Source organism: Priceomyces carsonii, assembly GCF_900007245.1.
Source record: "Priceomyces carsonii strain CBS4050 genome assembly, scaffold: Debaryomyces_carsonii_scaffold_4, whole genome shotgun sequence".
In the NCBI taxonomy this organism is placed as follows: domain Eukaryota; kingdom Fungi; phylum Ascomycota; class Pichiomycetes; order Serinales; family Debaryomycetaceae; genus Priceomyces; species Priceomyces carsonii.
In genome coordinates this window covers 357,519-373,637 of record NW_026946677.1, presented here as the reverse complement: position 1 = coordinate 373,637, position 16,119 = coordinate 357,519, and the positions used below count along the sequence as shown (strand labels likewise).

Below are 16,119 nucleotides of genomic sequence, written 5' to 3'. Positions count from 1 at the left end.
ATGACTTTTTATATCTTTCTAAATACTATGAATACCGAAAGGAGAGATTGAACACGAAGGGGCTCTGTCTCGGGTTTAGATAGACCACGCTAGTCATCCATTTCGGATGGTTTAATCAAACCTCCAACTTGTAAATCTTTTTCCCTTTGGATCCTTGATTGCTCTTGCTTTTCCAACTCTTTATCTTCTGCAAACAAGTAATCTGTGGGGTCGCCGCCAAACTCCTTGATTTGAATCAAAAAGTCCCCTAACGTAGCCTTGAACTTATTCAAGTCAGTATATACGGACGTTAATACGTTTAAGAAGTTGATGAGCTGCTCCTCTTGCAAGTTGCCGAATGCAGATGACAAGAGCAGACCTAAATACTGCTTTAAATAGTCTGAGTTTGAAGTTCCTTCAGGTGCTTGATCTGGCGTATATAGCGGCTCTTTTATCACATTATCTTGCACTAAATGAATCAACTGTGCTAGCAATTGCGTTTGATATCTAAAACCAGATTTGTGGTCAGGCTGTGTTAAAACATAAAAGGTTTCTGAAAGAATCTGGAAATAAAAATTCTCGTAAAATGCTTTTGTAAACGGCGTGTCCCCTAGCTTTTCAACGTTCTCAATTAATTCCAAAGCTAATGCCAATCCATTATCTTCCACATCTCTATTGTTATGCTTGAAAGCCCAGAGAGCGGCATTGATCAAAGATTGAAAGGCATCTCCTGACAATTGCAATAATGCTTGGAATGATCTAGCGTTAATTTCTTTCAAGAGCTTGTAAAACTCGACGCGGTGTTCCGGATATTCAACGAAATCATTCTTAATCATATCCAAAGTACATTCGAAGACATTCTGCAAAATTAAAACTACTCCCTCAGGAATCATATGACCAACCTTAGCAACAAGTGCTGTCATGCAATTCAACACTTCAGCGTCTCTCGCATCAGTGACATTAGATTTGTAATCCTCCAACACAGCAGCAAACAAAGGTTCAGCTAAGTCTCTAACTATTTCATCCAAATTATCAGCCTTATTAATATATGTTTCGATCATTTTTAATATTTCTTTTTTAATTGTTCTCAAGCCTCTAACTTTTGGTGTTTTGGTTGCAATTAACCCATCTTTTACAACTTGATCTGAAATCATAGAAGAAACAGCTTTATACAAAGATAACATGTCAACATACATTAATCCCAATTGAGAATAAAACCCAGGACCCAAGGCTTTACAAACAGCAACGTTAGTTTTTATAATATTTGCTATAATCTTCACGGTCTCAGTATTAGTTAATAATTCTGGATCCTTACCTGCTTGGTCTATAATGGCGCTCCATGCCATATTGGGTAACGCCATTAGTTCATTCAACAATTTATCTCTAGGCTCTTTAGAAGATTGAGCACTGACTATGATACCACAGGCTTCATAGAATGTATGCACTTGCTGAGCTTCTAAATCCTCGGTAATACTTTGGATATTTCTTATTATCTCGTTGATGAAAGGTTCTTTTTCCTGGGCCTGAACAACTACGAAATGTTTCTTACACTTTGTAGTAATTTTAATAAAAGTATCACAAGCCATATCCTGAACACCTTCATGGGTTTCATGCATAAACTCGAAAAGCTTATTAACAACGGTTTTCAAAAACTTCCAATGCGCCTTCAAAAATCGCGGATACTGACCAACGATATACATGATATTAGATGCTACAACAGCTTTATTATCCTTTCCCCTCTTCATTTCTGTTAATGATAATAGATCTTTGATGACTGATACGAGAAAACCCTTCTCCATGTCTTCATTCATAGTACCTGAAATAGATCCAATGGCCCAGCATAATGTATTGATATTATGCCATGACCATTCTGATTCGTCAATTTGTCTCGATAACTTCTCACTCATGATTTTCTCCGTATCGACAACGTTCAAGTGGGTCAAATAGACTAAAACTTCCCTCATTGATTTGTATAACTGAATGGTGTCACTTTCCTTCACGAATTCTCTAACAATTTCGCCTTCGTCATTTTCAACGATTAAGACCTCTTCTGGCCTTACCATTTTCTCAATCATGACGAGCCTTAATTTAGATAGAACACCTGAGTACATATGTTCTCTCAATGGAAACTTTGCCAAAACTGCAGGATCTGGTGCACCTCCAGATGTAGCTCTCAATGAACTTGAATAGCTTAATTGCATCAAAGGACTCAATTCGTTCTGAGGAAGATTTTGAATTTCTTCAAATAAACCATAAACAAACCCGCTCCAAAAATCCAAGCACGTTTTAAAAAGTTCCCTTTCGTCAATTCGAGATAATTCTATCAAGTAAAACAAAGAATTCAAAAGCAATTCTCTTAAAGCCTCACTCTGCTCTAAAGGTAAAAGATGATTACTTAGAAATGTACACAAGAACATTGCCAAATCCTGCAAAAAAGATTGATCATTAGAACTAGCGAGCCTGTAAGATTCTATTAAATTTGAGCTTGCAGGTATGATCAAATAAATTTGCTCCATAGTATTCTTGAAAGTCAAGATGAACTTTTCTTCATTCTCAGCAGAATGTAAGCTTGAAACTTCTGTCAAGCATTTTAATGTTATACTTCTCGTGTCAACTGGATTTAAGAATTTGGTTGACAACATATTGAGTAAGTCTGTTTGGAAAATATAATTGATAGGGATCCAGTGAATATATTTTAGCAATGCATTTAGCGTGGCAATGATTAGGGAGGACTTCGATGTTTTATCTAGGACTTCATAACATAATTTGAATATTTCTTCAAATTCAGCCTTCATGCTCAATTTCAATTGTTTTGCTTTTGCTTGAGTTAGTTGTTCTTGACCGAAATCGAAGACTTCTTCACTTAGTAATTTCAAAATAATCATATTGTTTTCGCAGACATTGAAACTAGATCTTGAGCTCATCAGAATTTCAGGTATGAACTGTGGCCAATTATGTGGCCATTCCTGTTTCAAAATAGATACCAAAGTTAAATCAATCTTATTAATGAGAGCCTTTTGCGTTTCAAAAACCTCTTCATTATCGCAGAGCGAAATAATCATGTTTACGATAAAATTTCTGATACCAATCCTCTCGTTCTCAGGAACTGTCCTCCAGCGATATTGAATTAGCTTATTCAAGCATGATAACGCAATGTACTTTGATTGAGGATTACTTGAACTAGATAAAATTTGGTCCGATCTCTTCCAAGATTCTGGATGCTCCTGAAATTGATTCAAAAGAGTTTGAGCCATTTGTTGGTCCAAACCTGAGCCCTTATAAAAAGTCTCTACAACCAGATCGAATACACTGATATCAAGATCAGCACTAAAATCAAGAATTGATTCCATCAAGTTTTCGTTATCTTTCTGATTTGTTTAGTTTATACGGCTTCTTCAAACTATACTATGTTACAGAAACTTCAAGTCAAAGAAGCGAACAAATAAGAAACAGCTTTATAATTCCACTTGGTAAGCTATGCACAATAGTGAATTGTTTCTAACACAAACTAGATCGAAGACTATCTTTTGCTGTTAGTAAGCGCTATGAGCAAATTTTTAAGGAGAAAATTATATTGCTGGAGAGTAATTTATCCTTGTTTTCACCAAATTTTGTGCGAGAAATTGATTTATAAGTCTCTTTTTACTTACCCACTAGAACCTCTATTGCTGATAGGAATTTTGCGTACTCGTTTAACCTTTTTTGATCAATCCCTTTCAGTATGAAATTTGTTTGTTGTTTTGAAAACTATGTATCGATTATGAAAAAATTCCTGTATATTCGAATGTCACACAAAACGTGGGATGAGAATACAGAGGGATGCTAAAACACAAATGATCCCTAGAACATATCCTACGTCATATATATTTATGAAGGTTCAATTTTATTAAAGATTTAACCAAGATATTATTTAGTTTTTAATAAATGCAACACCCTTTTCAATATTCTTTGATAATTGATCAATGGCCACTTGCAATAATTTCTTCTCGTCTTCGCTGATTTTATTCAAAGTGTCATACTTAACCTCCTTGATTCCGTCTTTGCTCAATTCGACCGGTAAGGAGAAGAAATCCAAATTCTTAACCAACTTTCTAGCCTCCGAAGCTCCTGGAATTGAATCATCTAAATTCAAGAAAGTACATTCTACGATTGAAGTCTCGCCGGCGACAGCCTTTAAGATAGATTCGGCTAACTTGTAACCAGCGTAAGCCATAGATAAAGTAGCAGATCCAGCACCATTCTTAGCTTGAACAACTTCATCACCACCGAATTGAACTCTGTGGATCAATTCTTTCTTCTTCTCATCAGATAACTTTTCAAAGTAGGATTTGGAGTTTCCTAAAGAATATAACGGAACAATGGTTTCACCCGAGTGTCCACCTACGACCTTAATATCGAAATCGGTTGGTTTGGTTTCTTTTGGATACAACTGAGAAATGAAAGTGTTAGCTCTAACAATATCCAAAGTGGTTACACCGAACAATTTCTTGGGATCGAAGACTCCGTTCTTTTTTAATGTCTCTGCAACAATTGGAACAGTAGAGTTGACTGGATTAGAAATGATCAAAACAAAAGCATTTGGTGCATTCTCGGCAATTCCTTGTGCCAAGTCCCTGACAATGGATGCATTGATATTGAACAAATCATCTCTTGTCATTCCAGGTTTTCTTGGAACACCAGCTGGAATAACAACTAAGTCAGAACCCTGCAATGAATCTGCAAGAGCCGATTTATCCTCTCTAGAGGAGGGCAAATGAGACGAAGTCACAGAATTTGAGCAAATATGTGACAAGTCAGCGCCCACACCTGGTACGTTAACGACATCAAACAATGATAATTCATCAATCTTCGGGTTTAATTTCAACAATAATGATAAAGGTTGACCAATACCACCTGCAGCACCGCAAACTGTAACTTTAACCATATTGACTTGACTTCTTAAAATATATATATATGTTGTTGAATCTACTTCAAATAAAAGAGTAAAAATTCAATTGACAATTATCTATCAAAAGAGAGAAGGGGTGTGGAGGGCTATTTATATGAGTTCATTCTATTGCGACTAATATGGGGTATGAATGTCAACGTTATCACGTGATGATGAAACCGGGGACTTATTCCCGGGTCAACGGATATGTGCTGCCGGGATCATCCACAAGAGATGTTCAGCAAATGTGAAGATAGAGAACTGAGCAGAGACATCGGAACAGTCCAAACGTATTTCTCCGGGTTGTCGCTTCATTTAAAGAGTAGCAATAACTATACACCACGAATATGTATACACTTGTTAATGATATTACACAAAAGCTTTGCGGTGGCAACTGGCGCTCAGAATCCTTGTCGTGCAAAGTAGCACATAATATGAGACTTTTGCTGACTAACAGGCAGAATTGTCCCACTATATATGACCCCTTATTCTCGGTTAAGAGACTGATTACGGGGTGTTATAACTAGACAAGAAAACTGGATGAGATAGTTTATTTTTATAAACTAATTGTCCTCGCTGGTCTAAAATGCTCGTACGTCAGTATTACAACCTAATATATACTCATCTCGTTTTACATCGATTATAATTACCCTTTCAATCGTTGGTTCCTAAGTTTTAAAGTTTGTGTATTTCGAACTAATTTTCTCTGCATACCGGAAAACTCTGGGACGATAAACTAGCATATAAACAGTTCGATCTAATCCTATATAATTGCTTGGGTAGCCTATCCTTCTAAGATTAGTCAAAAGGTCCTGTTACTTATAAGAATCCTTTGACAGCACTATAGATAATTACCAAAACATGGACTGTGATCACAGGAGGAAGAGCTCCGCTTCGAGTGATGATGACCCCTTCGCCAATGCAGAGCATTACTATGGACCTTCCAAAGGACACAATAAACTCAAAACAAGAACTTATTCCATGCATGACATCAGGTCAAAGTCTGATTTCTTTAACGATCCTAAGCCACCGTTGAGGTCGAATAATACTGAGACTTTAAGTACTATTAAGTCTGATGACGACTCAGAATCTGATTCGCCTCCCGAAAGACGGCCATCGATTTTCCCTATCAGCAACGACTTCGCTGGGGACTCACTTGCTGATTTGTCCTTAAGCAAAGATGGAAAATCACGGCTCCCGCCTCATCATCTTAGAAGAGGATCTTTAGATGACACTCTTCAGACGCCTAAGAAATACTTCATCAATGATGTTGACCAGACTTTGAATGAATTATTAGCCAACGAAGATACTGATCATAATTACCAGATAACGATAGAAGATGCTGGTCCGAAAGTTTTGAAGTTAGGTACTGTTAATTCTAATGGGTATAAACATTCTATGGTACGCGGAACATACATGTTGTCAAATCTTTTGCAAGAATTGACCATTGCGAAGTCTATGGGAAGGAATCAAGTTATTTTGGATGAGGCTCGCTTAAGAGAGAATCCAGTTCACCGAATGAGAAGACTAATTAGTCTCCAATTTTGGAAGTCCCTTACGAGGGAGATAACAAAATATAATGTTGATGAAATGTCCAAGGATACTAAAATTGAGGAGGATTATTATGATGAAAATGGTGTGCACCATAAGCTGAAAGAGACTCGTAGGATATATATCCCTCACGGTTGTGAAAAACAATACGAGTATTTCGTCTCTGCGAAGGAACTTTGTCCTACTTTAGATGTTCAGTATTTACCTGCCCATTTTGATGCAGAGTATATTATGAATCTAAATAAAAAGCCTGGTTTATTGGCCCTTGGAGCAAAGCCAGACCCGAAAAATCCAGATAACTTGTTAAACTGGCCATATGTAGTTCCAGGAGGACGTTTTAACGAGTTGTACGGTTGGGATTCATACATGGAAACACTTGGTTTACTAACAGACGTTACTACTGAACACCAAGAGCATCTACTTTTGGCAAGAGGTATGACAGAAAATTTCATTTACGAAATAAAGCATTACGGTAAGATCTTGAATGCAAATAGATCATACTATTTAGGTAGATCGCAGCCTCCATTTTTGACAGATATGGCTTTGAGAGTATTTGATAAGACACGAGAGGTAGCTCCAGAAAATTTGGATGATTCATTGGATTTTTTAAAGAGATCTACGCTAGCAGCAATCAAGGAATACAACACTGTCTGGTGCTGCAAGCCAAGGCTAGATGAGGAAACTGGCTTGTCATGTTATCATCCAGAAGGAAAGGGTATTCCCCCTGAAACTGAGCCCTCGCATTTTAATTCAATATTGGAGCCCTATACGAAGAAATATAATGTATCACAATTAGAGTTTATTGACATGTACAACCATGATAAAGTTCACGAGCCTGACCTTGACGAATATTTCTTGCACGATAGAGCAATTAGGGAATCGGGTCACGATACCTCTTATAGATTAGAAGGAAAGTGTGCTTATCTTGCTACTGTGGATTTGAATTCTTTATTGTACAAGTATGAAACTGACATTGCTTTCATAATTAAAACATATTTTAATGATTCCCTAGAAATTGAGAGATCTCTGTTTGAGACTAGTAGTCCATGGCTAGAGAAGGCAAAGAAGCGCAAAGAAAGAGTTACGAAATATTTGTGGAATGAAGAAGATTCGATTTTCTATGACTATCATATCAAGACGAAAAAACAAACTGGTTACGAATCTGCTACAACATTTTGGCCCTTGTGGTCAAAAGTAGCAACTGAAGAGCAAGCAGAAAAATTGGTTGCTAATTCAGTCAGCAAATTTGAAGAATTTGGTGGTTTAGTATCGGGTACCCTAAAATCAAGAGGAGAATTAAACATCCACAGACCGTCTAGACAGTGGGACTATCCATACGGGTGGGCTCCTCAGCAAATCTTGGCTTGGATAGGCCTATGCAACTACAACCATGAAGGAGTGGCACGCAGATTGATTTATCGTTGGTTATTCATGATGACAAAAGCGTTCGTTGACTATAATGGTGTCGTTGTCGAGAAATATAATGTTACAAAAGGTGCCGTTCCCCATAAAGTGGACGCGGAATATGGTAATCAAGGTACTGACTTTAAGGGCGTCGCAAGGGAAGGTTTTGGTTGGGTTAATGCAAGTTATCTCTTTGGATTGACCTTTATGAATTTGCATGCTAAAAGATGTTTGGATATCTTGACTTCCCCAGAAGATTTCTTGAAGAATTTGTCTCCTTCACAAAGAGCTTCTTATAAGTGAATAGGTTACCTTCTATGTAATAAACGTTTAGATTTGTATATTTTTAGTAACTATCATTACTTAGCTGTTTAGTCGTGCGGAGATTAGATGATATAGGCTCGATGTAAGTCCAGGTATAAACGAAAATTTCAATACTTTCCTGCCAGATTAATTCCATAGCAAATGGTCAGAAAAACATTTGGAAATAGATAAAATGTTTAAGCAAGCTACGTACTTCAGGATACCTATTTGCTCTCGGTTACGGTTGTCGAAAAGGTTATCTAGCACGTACAAAACAGCAATTGAAAATGCAGAGAAATTGGTCCAACCAGAATCAGACAAGAACTTCAAGGATCCTTTTTCGATCGTTAGCCATGAAATGTCAAACCTTGCAAAGTCTATTGCTAATCTAATTGGCTCAGGTCATCCAACTTTGAATAGAGTTTCTTCGTATTATTTTGAAGCGGAAGGGAAGAATATAAGGCCATTAATAGTGTTGTTGCTATCGAAGTGTCTCCTGGCAATTCCCTTGGAGCAAAGAAACAGGATACAGATAGATACTGAGGATGTTACTACTCAATCCCAGTTTGATGGAACGCCATCGGGACCATCTCTAGCTGGAAACTCTGTCGATCAATCTATATCTCCCTTGGCAATATTGCATGGAATTAACCCGAGAGTGATATTAGATCCTCTCTCGAAACCAATGGATAAATTACCAGAAATCAAAAACGTTACCACAATTTTGCCGAAGCAGAGAAGACTAGCTGAAATAGTTGAAATGATACATACGGCATCCTTGCTTCATGATGATGTTATAGATATTTCAGATGCCAGAAGAGGTAGACCAAGTGGTAACATTGCTTTCACAAATAAGATGGCAGTTTTAGCTGGTGACTTCTTACTCGGTAGAGCTTCGGTTGCAATTGCTAGACTACGCAACCCGGAGGTAATAGAGTTGTTGTCAACAACAATTGCTAACCTTGTTGAAGGTGAGTTTATGCAGTTGAAAAATACTGTAATCAGTACCGAACCTAACCAAATAATTAATGATGGTGAGAAGAAGAAAATACCTGTCGCAACAGGTAAAGTTCCCACTAAGCAGCATGAGTATTCAGTTCAAGTCCCTAAAAAAGTTGACCATACTACAAATGTGAATGCTGCTTTTGAATATTACTTGCATAAGACTTACTTGAAGACCGCCTCTTTGATGTCAAAGCTGTCAAGGGCAACTGCTGTATTGAGTGGTGCTCAAGAAGATGTTATAGAAAACTGTTACGATTTTGGTCGAAATCTTGGCTTATGCTTCCAAATTGTAGACGATTTATTGGACTATACTTCAAGTGATGTTGCATTCGGCAAGCCAAGTCAAGCAGATTTGAAGCTTGGTTTGGCTACTGCGCCAGTGTTATTTGCGTGGAAAGATAAGCCAGAGCTCGGTGAATTGATCTCGAGGAAGTTTAGTGAAGACGGTGATGTTGAAATAGCTAGGCGTGCCGTTAAGGAATGTCACGGTTTAGAACAAACGCAACAGATGGCGAAGGAGTATTGTCAAAAGGCACTTGAGAATTTAAGAACTCTTCCAGATTCTGATTCTCGTAATGCATTAGAATTTTTGACGAATTCTATAATAACTAGAACTAAATGATTGAATATTTATTATTCATTTTCATGACATCTTGATGGCATGATTTCTATTTATAAAACGCAAATAGTAAATGCATCTCCTATTTTTGTCTTCTTACATAGTTTTCTTTGGACTTAGTTCAGAGTTTTTAATAAAGTCCCTCGAATTTTATAAAACTATCTTTAAATGATAGGAACTAGTATCACCTTCCTCAAAGAAAGGACCAAGAGAGAGTTTTACAATTATTCATAACATTTGATTAATACTTTGCAAGCTCTTGTTTCATTACTCTAACTTAGAACTCAAAAATTATTATCTTTAATTGGAACTATAACCTTTACTAAGAGAATTCGTAAGCATGATGATGAAGAAAGAATTGACGCTGCACCGTTTCACCGTTTCATCAGAGCTCTATAGTGGGAACGGTCGTGCCAGAAATACTCTGTTACCCGCCTTTGTGTATTATATAAAAACAACGGCTACTTTACGAAGTCTCAGATATCTATTTTTTTCTTCATCGCCAGAAGATCAACTTCTAAATCGAACATGGTTCTTGCCTTTTACCAGAACCATCCGGGAGTTGTCTTTGTTAATGGTGTATTCAACACTTTTTGGAACCTATTTTCTATTTGATTATGATTTAATCAGGTCACTTGGAAGAGCAATTGCTTTACACCCACTTTTTTGTTTTCTAATCTGAGGTCAGATTTTGAAGCAGAAAGGTATTCTAAGGCAAAATGAATAGAACTATATATGATCAAAAAGAAGAATTTGCGTATATATACTAATGCATTTTCGATGATGGTTGTTTAATAAAATATATACAAGATCGATAAATTACTTAAGCACGTTTCATACGGATTAATGATTTGCCGTAAAGCTTTTTGCAGTCTCCGATTTTTACGTAACTTTCATTGGGTCCTGGTATTTGTCCCTTGAGTACCAATATCCCTGCATTTCCATCTGCGTGGAGAACTTCATTTGTCACTGTACAATTTCTTCCTCCCATTCTACCAGCCATTTTCTTGCCAGGCAACACTCTACCAGGATCTTGTGAAGCACCCGTGGAACCAGCTGATCTATGAGCTTTTGAAACACCATGAGAAGCTGATAAACCTTTGAAGCCATGTCTCTTCATGACACCTGCAAAACCTTTACCTTTAGTTACTCCATTTACATCCACCAATTGACCGACGGCGAAGTAATCGGCCCGTAATTCTGTTCCCACTGGAATTAAACCTGACTCATCTCTAACTCTAAACTCTGCAACATGGGCCTTTGGTGAAATTCCAGCATCCCGAAACTTTTTCAAATCATTAGGACTTATATTCTTAAGTTTGTCAATTTGACCTAGTAAGACTGAGTTATAGCCATCAATCTCTTTTGTTTTATGCTTCACAACTTCGCAAGAATTAATTTCTATGACAGTGGCGGCATATTGGCGGCCATCTTCCATATACCATGTAATCATTCCCTTCTTTGTTCCTAGTATACCTGGTCTGCTTAATAATTTTTTTCTCAAGTCCGATTCTTGGAGTGAATGATTAACGCTTGAAACTTTAGTTTTCATTGATGGAATAGCATGTATTGAAGTAATTTGAGCAACCCCCCTTGAAAGCAAAAGAGGTCTCATTATCCGAAATGGCCCCTTCAAAAAAGACGATCCGAGTTTATGAATCATAGCAGTTGATATTTGATAATTTGAAGTTATACACAATTAATGTGAAATACAAGTCGGAAAACTTTTGCACTTATTTTGTGTAACCTTACTGTCTTCGTATATTGAAATGAATACATATTTACATGATTTATAAGTCACGAATGTACAGAAGTACAAAAAAATCTCCATTATATGTAAAAAGGAATGAGGATTTTACTTGACTTTCTTTTCTTTTAATTTAATTGACTCATTGTCGACATATATACCTTTACCCTTGTAGGGTTCCGGTTTTTTATGTTCTCTAATAACGGCAGCGAAAAGTTTGACCTGCTGTTTGTTAGTTCCTTCGATCAATAACCTTGTAGGATTAGGAGAGGTAACTGTTAGTCCCTCGGGAACCTTCAACTTAGGGATATATGGAAACCCTATTTTTAATGCAACTAGCTTTTGACCATCTTCTCCGTTTTCAATGGTAGCCCTGTATCCCGTACCGACAAATTTGACAATAGCCAAATGTCCCTCAGTTGTACCGATTACATTATTACTGATAATTGCTCTCGAGGTTCCCCACATAGCTCTTTGAACTTTATCATTAGGATTTTCCACAGAGACAGATATACTATTTCCCTCGCATTTCATATTTACAAACTCTGGAACTGCCGTTTTTAAGATCCCTTTTGGTCCTTTCACAACTAGTTGTTTGCTCAATCTAATGGTATCTTTGCCTTTTATAAAAGACTTGCTGAATTCAAACGGAATCTCTTCCACAGTACATTGTGTATTCTCCGTAATCCTGATTGGTTGTTTACCAATATTGGACCTTAGAGGACTGTAACTTGAAAACCTTCGACAGAGCCTCAACACCATCCTTGACGACATTCTGTTAGAGCAGTGGACTAAGTTCGCTAACTGAATATCTTTTTTCAAAGGCTATCTTTTTTTTCTCGAAAAGCTAGCAAATTAAGTACACAAAATTAATCGCCCAGTAGTTCACATTTTTTTAGAGAAACGACGTTCAATGTAGTCTAAAAAAGCTCTAAGAGCCAAATATAGAAACGTTAGTCATTCCTCTGTTCTAAAAGGAGCGCTAATATTGTCTCGACTGTTGAGTCAAAATATCGTCGGAGAGTTCATTCTGCATGAAAGTAAATTTTTCATAGAATATCAATAAGAAGTAATGAATCTGAATTAGTATTGTACTCAGCTTTTGATATTCCCATTTGTTTGCTGTAGTTCTGGATTTTACACTAACAAACTTAGAGAAGGGCTTACATTAACCTGGAAACGTTGAATAGAAATTCAATAATAGTTTTTCACGTGCCCTGCGATGAGATTGTACAGTTTTTTAATTTTGAAATATAGTCGATATCTTTAAGCAACTAAATCAAAACTTTTGTAGCAAAATGGTGAGATCCTTGAAGCATCATGAGCAAAAGCTCTTGCGAAAAGTTGACTTCCTCGACTGGAAACAAGATCAGGGCCACAGGGACACTCAAGTCATGCGTACTTACCATATTCAAAACCGTGAAGATTATCATAAATACAACAAGGTTTGTGGAGATATTAGAAAGCTAGCACATAAATTATCACTTTTACAACCTAACGATCCATCACGAATCAAGCACGAACAATTACTTTTAGAGAAATTATACAATATGGGTATATTAGCAACCAAATCAAAAATCTCAGACCTTGAAAATAAGGTCACCGTAAGCGCTTTCTGCAGAAGAAGAATTGGGGTTGTCATGTGCCGCTTGAAAATGGCGGAGACAGTTAAAGATGCTGTGGCTTTTATAGAACAGGGCCATGTTAGAGTAGGGCCAGATACTATCACAGATCCTGCTTACTTAATAACTAGGAATATGGAAGACTATTTGACCTGGGTTGATACTTCCAAGATCAAACGAAACTTGCTCAAGTACAAAAACAAAATTGATGATTATGATTTGACATGAAAAAGCGGGTACTTGACTATGTATTAACATATATAAGTGTAAATATGAAGAAATATAATTTTAAGACGAAAGTCAGTTATAAAAAAATGAAAAAATTCGAGTTACGATATGAAAAAAAAATACCAATGCAATTCTATCGCAACTTATTTCAAGATCGAGCCCTGAAAAAGTAGTTTTAGAAGTTACTATTCATCATACGCCTCACATCACTCTTTCTGTTTCCCGGAATAAGGTCACTTCCTGGTTGTGTTAGACTCTGCGAATGTTCAACAAAGTATTGTTGATTTCTCATTGATTGTGCAGTTAGGGAATGATTAGAACCCCCCGATGGGAGCGATCCTGCTGGCCTGAAGGTCCGCTGTTTCGTAATTTCAGTGACAGGATTTAACATCACGACAGAAGAACGAGACATCTGAGTAGCAGATGGAACCACATGTTGTTGCTGGCCCTGTTGTTGTCCTTGCTGTTGTCCTTGTTGATATCCCTGCTGATAGCCTTGCTGCTGTCCATGCTGGGCTGGGAATGGCGATTGTGACAATGTTGGTGAAGAGACCAGTGCTGTCCAAACTCCTTCATCTTCAATTGGAACGAAAGGTTGTTTTGAACCTTGAACAGCGTTTTTGGATTTTGGTTGATAATCAGTATAAGTCTGTAAGGTTGACTTACGAATATCAGATGCAGAAGGTAACTGTTGTAAAGGTGGCAATGCAGGTGCCCTCGTCGGATACATTGACCGTTGCAGTGGTTGAGGAGATTGGTAGTAATTTGGATTCTGGGCAAACAGTTGTTGCATGTAATAGTATTGCTGCTCATCACTAGAGAATATAGGTGTCTCTGTATATACTGATGATGCAGTACTCATTCGTTTGTCGTACGAAGTGTCCATTTTCAAATGACTGTTAATCCTAGTATTATTCAAATTATCTGGTATCTTTGGTAAGGGTTGCTCCAAATCATAGTGTGGCTTACCGGAGACACCCAAATTAGACTCGCCTTCTTTCTTCAGAGCACCACCCTCAAAGTAAACCTTATACACAGATTTCATTCTTCTTAATTCCTCTTCTTGTTCTGCAGTCAAAATCTTTTCATCTTCAGCTTGTTCATCATCGCTGTCATCTCCTACTAAATTGAATGCAGAGATCCTAGGAGATTTGCTTCTCTTTATTGTTGGTCCTGGAATGCTTAAATTGCTCTCATTTCCATCTTCATTGGTTGGGCTAAGCAAATTAGACCTGGACGTTTCTCTATCCTCTATTACATTAGTGACGTCGCCCGTAGTGTTTTCAAGATCAGAATTCTCTCCTGAGAAGTCAAAGTCGCCATCAACCAAGCCATGATCAAGCTTTTCGCTTTGAGATTCCAGTTCATCTCTCTCATTATCAATTGGTGATTCCACACTGATACTCACAGGAGCTATAGTAGACGATCTTCTATGCGTTTCCTTAATATTATCCTGTGCTTCTATTCCATCGTTTACTGTTTCCTCGATCTCGTTATCTGGTTCACCAAACTTCTCATATTTCGTACCTTGGAACAATTGTCCCGTCTTTTGAGGATTCTCTGACATTTGATCTTTATCACGGTTTGACTCAGCGAAATTATTTTCTGTAGTTCTGAACAGCTCTTTACTGCCATTATCATTTAAAATATTGTTACTTCTGTCCTTGGTTATACTTTCCATTCCTTCCAAAGAAGATTCATTTTCATACTTAATCCCAAACTTTTCCCCAGTCAGATTCTCCATTGCTGTCGAAGAAGCATCATCCGATACATCTTTGTCTTCATTAAGATAATCTGATTGATGAATAGAAGATTCTGAAGAGTCATTTTCGGCAGCCCCCTTACCATCTTTAACAAGAATAGAGGATACCGGGCTCTTCCCTAATGTGCTCTTCATTTCTGTTTGTAAATTTGACTTCTGAGGAGACGTCCTCTGAGAGTCAAGGCCCAAGCTAAGATTTTTAACATGGCCAACACTACCATTTACTGAGGCTCTAGGTGTGAACGTTGAGTAGTCACCAATTTGCCTAGCAAAATCATCTAAGGAAGCTTTTGAGCCGGTTTGATGTTGGTATGGCAATACAAAATCATCGAAATAACGTTCTGTGTGTGCTGTATTTTGTAAAGAAACTGATGATTGGTTTCGAGCGCCTCCCGAGCCACCATGTGGGTAAATAGAATTTCTATTGTGAAATGGGTTATCCATCTCATATGCTTTGCCATTTGGAAAGTCAGGCAAAGCTGTTGCCTCACCTGTCTCGTCGAAATCAGGGTCCCGCTCCGACAGTTCCTTCTTGTCTTTTCTGTAATTTCTGAAGAGAAAATATCCAAGAACGACTAGTATAACCGCTACTGGGAGACACACAGCTAATGCGATTGTCTCTGCGTCATTTGATACGGGTTTTTGGCAAGACCCAGACGAATCGTCGTCACAATCGTCATCTGATTTTCTGGCGTACAACTCACTTAAGTGAATATATTCTGATAGAAACTGTTGCGGTAGCCTTGTCATCTTCTGAATTTGTTTCTGAGTTTATTTTTGTTTTTGATATCTGGCACTAGCGAATGACTTAAATGAACGAATGAATTGGCAGCAGATATCAATTTCAACTTCGTCTGTTGACGTGAATTTTTGGACGCGATCTAAGCGACAGCTCCAGGTTGACTTGAAAAATTGAGAGTACTGAGGCGATTTTATACCCTCTTGCTAGCGAATCGTCCTGTAAAGTTAGCT

At 37.5% G+C, this 16,119-nt stretch overlaps 8 protein-coding genes across 8 annotated transcripts; 3 read left to right on the top strand and 5 right to left on the bottom strand.

Annotated features, from left to right (window-relative positions):
* Positions 1–89: 89 nt before the first annotated feature.
* CRM1 (exportin) lies at positions 90–3,329 on the bottom strand (the record flags this gene model as incomplete). Its single annotated transcript, XM_062953628.1, has 1 exon — positions 90–3,329. One exon carries the CDS (start codon positions 3,327–3,329, stop codon positions 90–92), a length of 3,240 nt encoding a protein of 1,079 aa, XP_062810412.1.
* Positions 3,330–3,889: 560 nt separating this feature from the next.
* Positions 3,890–4,903, bottom strand: MDH1 (malate dehydrogenase; the record flags this gene model as incomplete). The annotated part of the gene is made up of 1 exon (XM_062953627.1): positions 3,890–4,903. The coding sequence occupies one exon, from the start codon at positions 4,901–4,903 to the stop codon at positions 3,890–3,892; it is 1,014 nt and encodes a 337-aa protein (XP_062810411.1).
* An 864-nt stretch (positions 4,904–5,767) lies between these two features.
* Positions 5,768–8,164, top strand: NTH1 (alpha,alpha-trehalase NTH1; the record flags this gene model as incomplete). Its single annotated transcript, XM_062953626.1, has 1 exon — positions 5,768–8,164. One exon carries the CDS (start codon positions 5,768–5,770, stop codon positions 8,162–8,164), a length of 2,397 nt encoding a protein of 798 aa, XP_062810410.1.
* Positions 8,165–8,357: 193 nt separating this feature from the next.
* Positions 8,358–9,791, top strand: PRCAT00003680001 (trans-hexaprenyltranstransferase; the record flags this gene model as incomplete). The annotated part of the gene is made up of 1 exon (XM_062953625.1): positions 8,358–9,791. One exon carries the CDS (start codon positions 8,358–8,360, stop codon positions 9,789–9,791), a length of 1,434 nt encoding a protein of 477 aa, XP_062810409.1.
* Positions 9,792–10,611: 820 nt separating this feature from the next.
* Positions 10,612–11,451, bottom strand: PRCAT00003679001 (mitochondrial 54S ribosomal protein uL3m; the record flags this gene model as incomplete). The annotated part of the gene is made up of 1 exon (XM_062953624.1): positions 10,612–11,451. One exon carries the CDS (start codon positions 11,449–11,451, stop codon positions 10,612–10,614), a length of 840 nt encoding a protein of 279 aa, XP_062810408.1.
* A 192-nt stretch (positions 11,452–11,643) lies between these two features.
* MRPL6 (mitochondrial 54S ribosomal protein uL6m) lies at positions 11,644–12,309 on the bottom strand (the record flags this gene model as incomplete). The annotated part of the gene is made up of 1 exon (XM_062953623.1): positions 11,644–12,309. The coding sequence occupies one exon, from the start codon at positions 12,307–12,309 to the stop codon at positions 11,644–11,646; it is 666 nt and encodes a 221-aa protein (XP_062810407.1).
* Positions 12,310–12,833: 524 nt separating this feature from the next.
* PRCAT00003677001 (snoRNA-binding rRNA-processing protein) lies at positions 12,834–13,385 on the top strand (the record flags this gene model as incomplete). Its single annotated transcript, XM_062953622.1, has 1 exon — positions 12,834–13,385. One exon carries the CDS (start codon positions 12,834–12,836, stop codon positions 13,383–13,385), a length of 552 nt encoding a protein of 183 aa, XP_062810406.1.
* Positions 13,386–13,560: 175 nt separating this feature from the next.
* On the bottom strand, positions 13,561–15,897 carry PRCAT00003676001 (uncharacterized protein; the record flags this gene model as incomplete). Its single annotated transcript, XM_062953620.1, has 1 exon — positions 13,561–15,897. The coding sequence occupies one exon, from the start codon at positions 15,895–15,897 to the stop codon at positions 13,561–13,563; it is 2,337 nt and encodes a 778-aa protein (XP_062810405.1).
* Positions 15,898–16,119: the final 222 nt, after the last annotated feature.